The sequence below is a fragment of the Saccopteryx leptura genome, chromosome 1, assembly GCF_036850995.1.
Source record: "Saccopteryx leptura isolate mSacLep1 chromosome 1, mSacLep1_pri_phased_curated, whole genome shotgun sequence".
NCBI classification, from domain to species: domain Eukaryota; kingdom Metazoa; phylum Chordata; class Mammalia; order Chiroptera; family Emballonuridae; genus Saccopteryx; species Saccopteryx leptura.
The window spans coordinates 14619094-14631216 of NC_089503.1; the positions used below are offsets into that span (position 1 = coordinate 14619094).

The 12123-nt window shown below is 44.8% G+C and overlaps 1 protein-coding gene across 1 annotated transcript; it reads left to right on the forward strand.

Annotated features, from left to right (window-relative positions):
• Positions 1-449: 449 nt before the first annotated feature.
• LOC136388610 (olfactory receptor 9I1-like) lies at positions 450-1394 on the forward strand. Its single transcript, XM_066360429.1, has one exon. The coding sequence runs from the start codon at positions 450-452 to the stop codon at positions 1392-1394; it is 945 nt and encodes a 314-aa protein (XP_066216526.1).
• Positions 1395-12123: the final 10729 nt, after the last annotated feature.

Sequence of the window (12123 nt, forward strand, 5' to 3'; positions counted from 1 at the left end):
TAAGATAAAGAGAGAATGAGAGAATCCAGGTTCAAAACCAGAATTAACAAGTAGAGCTGTCCACAGATGGAGGTCACATAGCTACAGATGACCACATGAACAGTATGCAGTAGAGGAGACTCCAGCATCCAAAGGGGATTAGAACAGATGCTGACTAGGTTCTTTCCAAATCTGAGACTCCATGTGTCTCTTGTCTTCACAGAAATTTCCAAATATAAACCAGAATTCATTTGAATCAGAAGCACCAGCTAATGACTCAACTCCAAAAAATATAAAAGAACATAGATGTCCAAGGAAAATCAGTCAAGTACAGAATTTCTCTAAAAAATTCAATAAATTAGTCCAAAAATATAAACTTGATTTCCACTGAGAGAGAAAGAAACTGTTCTTCAATTCTGAGATCCTCCTTTTTCTTCATTTTATTCTCATCAAAAGTCCACATTGAATCCATGGGCAACAATAATCTCACCACAGTGACCTACTTCATTCTCATGGGCTTTACCGGCTACCCCACGCTGCAGATTCTCCTCCTCCTGGTGTTTCTGAATTTCTATCTAGTCACCATTCTGGGGAATGTGGGGATGATTATTCTCATACAACTGGATGCCCAGCTCCACACCCCGATGTACTTCTTCCTGAGTCAGCTCTCCCTTCTGGATGCCTGCTACACCTCAGTCATCACCCCTCAGATCCTGGCCACACTGGCCACAGGCAAGATGGTCATCACCTATGGCCAATGTGCTGCCCAGTTCTTTTTCTTCACCATTTGTGCAGGTACAGAGTGTTTCCTGCTGGCAGTGATGGCCTATGACCGATATGTCGCTGTTAGCAACCCACTGCTCTACACTGTGGCCGTGAATCCCAGAATCTGCTGGAGGTTAGTGTTGGGAGCCTACGTCTGCGGGATGTCAGGAGCCATTCTGCGTACCACATGTACCTTCACCCTCTCCTTCTGTGACAACAATCAGATCGACTTCTTCTTCTGTGACCTCCCACCCCTGCTGAAGCTTGCCTGCAGTGACACAATAAACAGTGAAGTTATCATTGTCTTCTTCAGCAACTTTGTGATTTTGGCCAATGCTTTGGTCATTGTGATTTCCTACCTGCTCATCATCAAGGCCCTTTTGAGAGTGAAGACTTCAGGTGGCAGAGCCAAGTCTTTCTCCACATGTGCTTCCCATCTCACTGCTGTGGCCCTTTTCTTTGGGACCCTCATCTTCATGTATATGCACAGTGGCTCAGACACATCCCTGGAAGAAGACAAGGTTGTATCTGTCTTCTACACTGTGGTCATCCCCATGCTGAACCCTCTGATCTACAGCCTGAGAAACAAGGAGGTGAAAGCAGCCTTTAAAAGGGTCGCTGGTAGACTCCAGGTGTTTCAGAGCATGTAGACCTGAGTGACAGGACCTCTTCTTTGTGTCTATTTTCTTCTATCAATATATTCTAATAGGCACCAGCACTGCATGCAGCTTGTATCCACAAACAGAAGGAAGGCAGAGAGGTGCCCTGAAGCACACAAGAAAAAACCACAAATATGGTAAAAATTTGTTGGCAGTAACCCTATGGGACTTTCTTCTTCTCCCCTCATCCCACCTCAGATTCATTCCCACACCATGAAGTCTCATGCTGCACTCTAACATCATGACTTATAGGCTCTCAGCAGCCCAAGGTGTCTTCAGGTTACCTCTACCCACCCTGTTACTCTTTGCATCCATGCTTGAATTTCTCATCCTCCTTTCTCTATTATTTTTGCTTCTACCAATATTGTCTTTTTCTCTGTGTCTAAGATAATATCAGAGATCCCTGTAAATAATGCTGTGTTTTTTTTCTCTTAAAGCATATGTGACTAATTATCTTAGTAAATAGGGAGTGTTGTATAAGACAAAACTGAGTCTCTAAATAGTGAAAGGAAGGGACTGTTTGAGGCATAGGCTTTCCTGTTCAGCATTCTAGAGAACCAGGTCACCCCCTTGGAGGGTCTTCTTTCTTGCTTATGCCAGAATAATGGAATTTGCAAATTCTAAATTTGCAAACTGCCTTCTCACTTTATTACTCATTGGTTTTGTCATTTCTGCTCTAATGCTACTCTGACATTTTTAAGATTAAACTAAACTACCTTGTCTTTGGGGATGTCTGCTCTATAGCCAATGCCCTAGTTTCTAAGGAAGGTGGTACATCCTCTATAAGGAATAGGGTGTCTCAGTTGAGCTGAATATTCTCATTGCCTGGGCAGGTCTGATTTCTTAATGACAGTAGTCCAGTTCCTTCTTTATGCTCCAAATTTAGGCCGATAGACTATTCTTCTGAGAAAAAAAATAGGTTTGGATAGAGGCTTTTCTATAGAGAGAGAATACACCTACTAGCCAACACAAGGCTGTTGGTCATGTTGGTTCTGAGTTAATAAGTGGTGTCTGATTTTGACAATGATTTGGGGCAGCTTGAGCCAGCCCTACCAGTACCAATTATGTCTGGGTGAGTACTTCTTTCCTGGAACTATGACATCATTTCTTTGTCTGTGCCCTACTCAAGTATGAGCTCTTTGAAGTTGGCAACTGGGTCTGATTCATATTAGTACCTCGGGGGATTATGATCTGGCATGTAGCTGTTGTTCATAAAACATCTATTGAATGGATGTGAACTGTGACATTTCTAGAGCTACAAAGCTGAGACTATAAGAATTGGTCTCTCAATGCTGAATATATCAAAAGGCTTTATTTTTCCTGTCTCTGGGGCACCTAACGCAGGAGAGATGGTTGCAAGCCCAGTTTCATGAGGGCCATGGGGCTGGAGAAGAAGGTGTTAATGAGGAAGGGGTGACTCTGTGAGGGGATGGTCTCAGGTCTAACACCCCCCCTCCCCCGTGGTGCTGGAGTGGGACCTCCAAGCAGTCTCTAACTGTGGGAACTGAACTGATTTCATGCACTTTAACTTCCTTCAATTAAAGAAACTAAGGTCTAGCCAAAGTGACTTAGTTTTAAACTTTTGTAAGACATTTTACATATGTAAAAAACTAGAACATGCAATCTTCTGTTGGCCAAGTGTCCTGATGTCTGACTCAGAAAATCTGGTCACAGTAACCCAACGTTCCAATTTGGAACCTTGAGGCTGGTTTATTCTAGCTTGAGTCCTTCTGTAGTAGACCCTTGGGGAGCCTTGTGAGTGCCTGGATATATGGTTATCTGGGTTCATGCTTACCTTCATATCCAGAGTGTGAGCCTTTCTGAGGACAGGGCCTCATTATGATGCATGACATGCAGCTGTAGCACAATGCTCTTTACCATGAGAAGAATGTCCAGTAAGAATTTAGAAGTAATAAGCAGCATTTATATTTAGGTGAGGTTTCCTCTTCCTTGATTCTGTACTTCCACCCCTGGAGTCAAGCTGCCTGGCTTTGAATCTCAAACTACTACTTATTAGCTGTGTGAGTTGGGCAGGTAACATTTCCTCTTTGAACCTCAATTTCATTATCTGTAAAATGGGAATGATAATAGTATCTACCTCACAAATTTGTGGTAGGATTAAATGAGATCATAAAAATGAAGATATAATAATGGGACATACTGATATAGCACTTACAATAAGTTAGCCCTTTCTCTAAATGTTTTACATGGATTAACTCATTTAATCTTCATAAGAATTTTGATACATTCAGAGTTCTTATCATTCTTCAATTGATTGTACTGTTACCTATCTGGGAGAGAGACTCCCTTAGTTACATTGCAGCCCTGAGGATACACCTGGCCCACTTCCAAGGTCTCCTCAGCATCACAGTCCCATGGATCAGTTGTCAAGAGGTTAACCTCAGTTAGTTTAGTTTAGTTTCCTCACGATCAGCCTTGGAGGCCACACTCTCCTAGGTCTAGAGCCTTGCCACACTGAACTCAGAGCTTGTGCAGCATCTCTTCAACACTGGAGACCCCACCCTCAGTGCTAAAATTTTATTTTGCTAAAATTCAAGAGAACTCCAAGTGCATTACAATCACAAAGAAATAAAAATATGGCCCTGGTCGGTTGGCTCAGTGGTAGAATGATGGGCCAGCATGTTGATGTCCCAGGTTTAATTCCCAGTCAGGCACACAGAAGCAGCTCCCATCTGCTTCTCCACCCCTCCCCCCTCACTTCTCTCTCTCTATATATCTCTCTCTCCTCCTCCCCTCCTGCAGCCAAGGCTCAATTAGAGCAAGTTGGCCCCTGGTGCTGAGGATGGCTCCATGGCCTCCATCCACCTCAGGCACTAAAAAATGGCTATAGTTGCAATAGCTAATGGGCTTGCTTTGTGGATCTCGATCAGGGCACATGCAGGAGTCTGTCTGCTTCCCCTACTCAAAAGAAGAAAGAAAGAAAGAAAGAAAGAAAGAAAGAAAGAAAGAAAGAAAGAAAGAAAGAAAGAAAGGAGGGAGGGAGGGAGGGAGGGAGGGAGGGAGGGAGGGAGGGAGGGAGGGAGGGAGGGAGGGAGGGAGGGAGGGAAGGAAGGAAGGAAAAGATATAAAAATGCTTGAGTATCTGGCAATAGTCCTTGCTTTTCCCAACTCTAGTTTTATAAGACCCAAGAGTTCTTAAAATGAAAGGATCTGTTAGAGACCCTTTTTGTTACACACAAATCCCAGGATGTGCACAGCACTGGGAACTGGATATAGATGGGCTGGGAAGCAGGAAAGCTAGAAATTATAAAGGGCACTGACTTGAAAGTCAGTAAACCTGAATTTGATCTTAATAACACTATTTATTAATTATGAGATCTTGACAAGATTAGTTCCTTTTAAGCTTCACATTCCTCATCCATAACATGAAAGTAACAAAGGTTAATGATTATATATCTACTTCTTAGAGTCATTGTAGACATTAACGATGGAATAACTGGTGTGTGGTGTGTAACAAATGATCATGTGTGTGTGTGTGTGTGTGTGTGTGTGTGTGTGTGTGTGTGTGTGTGTGGTTGTTATTGCTACGAACAATAATGATCTGGAAGGAGCAGTAACTTTTGAGAAATATGATTTCCCAAGTCTTCTGTACAACTTTTCTCAGTCTAGAACCAGAGCCACCAAATACTGAAGCAAAATAGTTTGTCTGCATATATCAGGTGGGACAGCATCCTTATAGCAGGCTGGGGAAGGTCTTTGATGGCAGACCCCTGCACTGAGTAAGCTGGGGAACCTGTAGGAGAAAAAGAGAAGCAAGATGAGGAGATAGAGATAAGATTATGTATTATTCATGGATTCAACAACTAAGATAAATTAAATGGATCCTTAAAATCTAACTGGAGGGAAAGACATGAGCTCAAACAGTCTGACATAGTGCTCAGTGATGATGTGACGACGGGGAGAACCCTAGAACTCACACAGAGCAGGAAGCAAGAACTCAATCCTAGCTCAAGAAGCAGAAATCAAAGAAGACTTTAAGGGGTGGAAGTCAATAGACAAGCTGTGTTTTGTTTAGTCTTTATGCTTCTCTATGAAAAGTCCTCTTTTCATTCCATGACGGTTTCTTACTTTGGTACTCATCTGACCACAGCATCAACCTGTCATTGTACCATTACCAATTTAGATTTAAAAAAAAAAAAAAAAAACTTAACACATTTTATGGGTGCTCACTTGGCTTGCTCACCAAAACTAAGTCAGTGCTCACACTCTGCACTGACTTAACCACTGACCCCTCCAAAAGCTTCAAATTGTTTCTTAGGTCAGGAGTGCTGGAGAGCCTTCAGGGCACATAGATTCACCTAAGACTTGAATGTAACCTATCCCTGGTACTGAATTTTCTTGCTATTTTACTTTATGTACATATCCTTTAAATAGCAAATAAATGACTTTTGCTTTATGTCCAACTTGAAAGTATCAATAATAGTGAAATTTTTATCCAAATTAAAAGTACCTATAATAGTTGAAATCTTTACTACAACAACCTTGTGTCAGGACAGCTCAACCCTCCCCTTTTTGCCTTTGAGAAGGCAAAACACAGACAGCACACTCCAACAAGAATGTGGTAAAGGAGCTCTTTCCAAACAAATAGGTGACATTAAGGGTGAGGCTCCCAGAGGATAGCTACGGTGAGAAGCTGCGTCCATCTGCAGGGGAGGACCCGGGAGGAGGACCTTCTGGCCGGAATTGAGGTCTTCAGATGAAGGCAGCATTGCCAACCCTGGATGAGCTGAGACGAGTCTGGGGGCATGCGTACCCAACATCACTCCCCTCCCACTGCAGTCTTCCATCAGAAAGAGGAGGGAAGGCCGCTCTTCGCTGCAATCCATCCAAGTCAGCCAACTGGGGCCCAGAGCAGGGGTCCCCAAACTTTTTACACAGGCGGCCAGTTCACTGTCCCTCAGACCATTGGAGGGCCGAACTATAAAAAAAACTATGAACAAATCCCTATGCACTCTGCACATATCTTATTTTAAAGTAAGAAAACAAAACGGGAACAAATACAATAATTAAAATAAAGAACAAGTAAATTTAAATCAACAAACTGACCAGTATTTCAATGGGAACTATAGGCCTGCTTCTGGCTAATGAGATGGTCAATGTGCTCCTCTCACTGAGCACCAATGAAAGAGGTGCCCCTTCCAGAAGTGCGGCGGGGGGCCAGATAAATGGCCTCAAGGGGCCGCATGCGGCCCACGGGCCGTAGTTTGGGGACCCCTGGCTCAGAGGGTACAGATGGCAGGGGAGTTTCTAGATAGCAATGGAGAACATAGCACACCCTCCTTAACTAGGGTAATTTAAACTTCCCCATTTACTCTGCTTGCTGATGTGTTTAACATTATTCCGCCCTCTTATATAATTTTCTATTTGTCATGCACCGTCCTACTTTGAATAACTTCTTAAGGAAATGAATTGGCTTCTCAAGCCTGAGCCCACAGGCTTTGGTAGGACTTGAACGTTGAATATATCAAAAGCCCATGAGATAATGATTAAAAATAAAATACAGACAGACACAGAAGGACAAATACTACATGCTAGTACTTAGATGATGAATCTAAAATAAACTTACAGAGGCAGAACGGAATGGTGTTTGCCAAGGGCTGGGGGAGGGGAAACCGGAAGGGATTTTCAAGGGGCAGAAAGTTTGTTATATATAATGACTAAGTCTTGTGTACAGCCTAGTGTCCATAGTTGACCATAGTGGGCTGCATCCTTCAAAATTAGGTAAGAGAGTTAATTTTTATGTAAGTGGCCTTGTCATGCACAAAAAGCAATACAATAAATAAGAAGGCAAGAGGAAACTTTAGGACATGATGAATAGGTTTATGGCATAGATTGTGGTGATGGTTTCACCATGTATATTTACCTCCAACCTCATCGGGTTGTGTATATTAATTATATACAGTATATCAAAAATGCTATTAATAATAAAGGCAGAGAGGAGAGGAATAAGGTCAAGTCTCAGGGAAGCTGGTGAGAGCATTTGGGACTGCCAAACAGAGTGGGCGGTGGAATGTTTTGGCAAAAATTTATAGCCCCACTTTTCCCCCAGATTTAACATAGATCTCAGCACCCCCAGTTCTCCAGCCATTTCCAGTTCCCATCCTTCCTCTCTGCACAGTGCCTAGGGTCCTGGCCAAGCTCTTGAGTCACTTTAACTGGACCTGGGTGGGCCTGCTGGGTTCTGACGGTGGCAACTTTGAGTGGTTGGATGAGCAGCTGCAGGTAGAAATCGGGCGCACGGCAGCTGTGTGGCCTTCTCGAGGAAGACCAGCTGCCAGGTGACAGCATCAACATCATGACCAGCATCATCGCCTTCAGCCCTGCTGCCACAGTCATCATCTGTGACTGTTACCACTACCACTTCAAGCTCTTGTCTGAGGTCCTTTGGGAGAACAAAGTGACCAGGAGGACATGGATTTTCTCCACCTCCTTCTATGCCTTGTTGCTGGGCCCAAGGTCCTGGACTTGCTGAATTGGCAGCCTGAACTTTACCATACACTCCGGAATAATGTGCGGTTTCAAGGACTTCCTGTTGGCTCTGTGACCCGCCAGTACGCAGCCAACATTCTGGTGAGGAAGCTGTGGGCGGAGCTTCATGGATGCAGATGGCCTGGATTCAGAGCTTCCACCCAGAGTGCCAGAGAAGGGGCTCAGGCGTGCACAGGGCTTGAGAACATGACAGCTGTCCAACCTGCCTGCTTCCCAACTTCCTGATCTGACAGCCACTTACCAAGCCTACCTGGCAGCCACAGCCCTGGCAGCCGCCTATCAGAACCTGATCCCCTGCTCCCTGGGAAAGGGACTATTCTTGGGAGGCACCTTTGCCAATGCATGGAATGCCAGGCCTTGGCAGGTGAGCCGCCAAAACCCCCTGCCCAGTTCCCATTCATCCCAGCTTGTTGTGAGCCACAGACCAGCAGAAAGGCAGCAGAGTCTAATAAAAGTTGTACTTGAATTTAGAGCCAAAGGGACTCAAGTCGAATCCTTTATTATTAACAATTTTAAGGTCTAGCTTTAGAAGACAGAAGTGGCTTTTACTAACAATGAGAGTCAATGTAAGAGAGAAATTATGCAATTTTTTTTGTTAAACCATGGAAATCAGCAAACACTAAAAATCCTAGCTTTTGTCCCCAGAGAGTCGGTTGTTAAACACTTAACAGCACGCCACTGCAAATATCCAAACAAAGTTATAGAAACAAAGTCAAGGTAGAAGAAATATCTTCCAAATATTAAAAGAACATCTTAAAACTAGGCAAAACTTCCTTAAGATGGATTTTAGGTAATTTTATTAGTATTTATGTAGTGAGACTGTAAGAGTAATACATCTCTTAAGTGTTACTTTGTGCCAAGTAATGTTCCAAGCATTTTATAGGTATTAATGCATTTCATCTTTATGTATAAAGATAACATACAAGGCAGGTCTGGTTTTCACAGAGGAGAAAACTGAGAGATAGAACAGCTTAAACAAGGTCACATAGACGGTTCAAAGTAGTCAGGAATCACACCAGGCAAGCTGGCTCCAGGGTCTGGGCATGGGGCCACTGTCTGCTGCCTCTCAATGCTGAAGAATTCCAGGAATCTTTTAGGATTCTAGACCTGGTTCTGTCCCCAGCCAAGTGATTTGCTCAAACTCCCTCCTAGAGTTTTACTGGACTTTTGGGGCCTAATTAAACAAATGTGTGTTTATGCCGCAAATATATAGTGAGCCGTTTTTACGCACCTCGGAGCAATGTCTGCTTGACCTCAAGGTGTCTATGCTTTAGTTGGAAGAGTAACAAATAATTGTGCATACCAGGTATTAGAGGCTATGGCTGGAGCAGGGGTGGGATAGACTCAGGAAAAAAAAAATAGCAAGAAATGGTAGGAAAGGCAAGTGGAAGCCTCAAAGGTTTTCTTGAAGAATCCCAGGTTTCTGCAAAAGATTATAACCCCCTTTCCTAATCACAGAATCGAAGACAAGTCCATCTTACTCCAAAGGTGTTCAAAGATCCAGAAGCACCCACCCTAAGGCCCTGGGAGGGCTTCTAAAGGCACCTTGTTTGTCTTCCCTTTTCTGCTACTTAAACTCTTCCCAGAAGGGAATGATAATAGGGCTTTGACAATCACATAATCTGAGGTGCTCACAGCTATGAAAAGTTGGGGATACATTGAAATATTCATACTCCTCAGTTTATATCTTCTTTTAATCAAAAACATTCTCCATCAGCCACACTGCTAAGTTGAACTAGGTGGTTCTTTGAAGGTAAGACTGAACTTTTGTATCCTAGATAGAGATCATGTTCATCACACAGAGGATGCTAAGTAATTTGTATGGATGGACAGTGGCAAATCGGATAGATGGAGACACCCACTTCCCTACCCACCACAGAGTAACACAACCTTGGGAGCCGGTCTGCTCCTGACCAGTTTCTTTCCTTTGCTTTCTGCCCCTGTCTCGGGTGTTCTGTTATGCCCACAAGGGTCACTTTACCACCAGAGCCCAGGAAGAGGTTTTCTTCAACAAAGAGGGGGAGATGCTGGCAACATTGGACTTTAAAAACATCTACATCCGCCCTGGCCGGTTGGCTCAGCGGTAGAGCGTCGGCCTGGCGTGCGGGGGACCCGGGTTCGATTCCCGGCCAGGGCACATAGGAGAAGCGCCCATTTGCTTCTCTACCCCCCCCCCCTTCCTCTCTGTCTCTCTCTTCCCCTCCCGCAGTGAGGCTCCATTGGATCAAAGATGGCCTGGGCGCTGGGGATGGCTCCTTGGCCTCTGCCCCAGGCGCTAGAGTAGCTCTGGTCGCAGCAGAGCGACGCCCCGGAGGGGCAGAGCATCGCCCCCTGGTGGGCAGAGCGTCGCCCCTGGTGGGCGTGCCGGGTGGGTCTCGGTCGGGCGCATGCGGGAGTCTGTCTGACTGTCTCTCCCCGTTTCCAGCTTCAGAAAAATACAAAAAAAAAACAAAAAACATCTACATCCTCCCAGACCAGAGAGGAGAGAGAGTGATTACTGTAGAGGAGCTGCTGATAAATGAGAGCTCCATTATTATGGGAAGCAGGACCCTGAAGGGGGAGAGCTCCCTCAGGACCACGCCCACACAGCACCTCCAGCAAGCGCCCAGCAGTATCTGCTATGCTGAATCGACTCAGCGTACTTGTTCAAAGGGAGGCCAGGGTGGATTATTGCCTGCCACAACTCCGAGGCTGTTCAGCAAATGAAAACCTTCCAAAACTACTCCCTGGCTCCCCAAACAAAGGATTTTGAAAAGACAAAGGCAATTAATGAGCAAATGGTAAAGTAAATTATAAACAATGGCTAATTCGAGTTTATCCTGAAACAGCTAGTATGTCCACTTGGAGTTTCTACTGCCTTAGCCTTGCAGTCTTCGGTCGAAGATAGATCATTGATGCCAAGCTTTGTTACACAATAGAAAATAAGCCATGGGACTCCATCAGTCCTTTCCCAGGCTCTCAAGTATCTGAGGTCTCCAGCTGGGGAACTTCTAATATAGGCACAAGTGCACCCCAGATATCGCGCCATGCCTCCAGCAGCCTCCTCCAATTTATCCAGATGAGATTCAGCACTCCTTTCTCTGAGCATCTAGAGCATTCTCCACACGCCTCTACTGTAAGGGTAAGAAAACTACTACTGCAGGTATAGTATGTTTTTTCTCCATCCCCAGGGATGTCAAACTGGTTCTCTCCGGTCTCACCTTAATCTGGCATGTCTTCTTCCATTCCTATGACCGTCACACCTCAGTGTCCAAATTCCTCCAGCCTGCAGGAGGAATCCAGGTAGCTGATGGGCAAGGGAATTGAGAAGAGTCCCAGGAAGGAGTGAGCATCATTGCTCCCCAGGGCTGGCCCCTGGCTGCGGGGGACATCACTCAACGCTGGTTCCATCTTCTCACTCACGTCTTCTTCCGCAGTCCACAGGTTTCCTTTAATCTGTCAAGAAAACTTATTCTGTTAAAAAATAAAAGAAAAGCCTGACCTGTGGTGGCACAGATAAAACATTGAGCTGGAATGCTGAGGTCGCTGGTTCAATACCCTGGGCTTGCCCAGTCAAGGCACATATGGGAGTTGATGCTTCCTGCTCCTCCCTCCTTCTCTCTCTCTCTCTCTCTCTCTCTCTCTTCTCTCTCTAAAAGTGAATAAATAAAATCTTTAAAAAATGATTACCTTAAAAAAAGTAAAATAAAATACAGTGTAGCTCTTTCTCATCACTCCTCGGAGGAAGTCACTGCTTCATGATGAAGCTGAACATTTCCTTCCCAGCCACTGGCTGCCAGAGACTCACTGGAGGGTATGATGAGTGTAATCGTACCTTTTATGAGAAGCATGTGGCCACAGAAGTTGCTGCTGATGCCGTGAGTAAAGAATGGAAGGATTTTGTGGTTTGAATCAGTGGTGGGAATGACAAACATGGTCTCCCGTGAAGCAGGGTGTCTTTACCCATGTTTGTGTCTGCCTGTTAGAATAACTATTAATGACAAGTAACAAGTGTTGGAGAGGTTGTGGAGAAAAAGGAGCTCTCGTTCACTGCTGGTGGGAAGACCTGATTGCACAGACCCCACGCAGGCCCTCCCACAGTCTTCACGGCCCCCTCACCTCTCGTGTGTGGGTTCCTTCTCTGATCTGCAGTGGAAAGTGTCCTGTGGGAACCAGTAAGTCAACCCTACTTGGGAAGTCAAACTGATGCTACAAATGCGTTCCCTCCCCC

What these genes read in the sequence shown, in the direction of transcription:
- LOC136388610 (XM_066360429.1), top strand. Translation starts at nt 450, where the DNA reads ATGGGCAACAATAATCTCACCACAGTGACCTACTTCATTCTCATGGGC.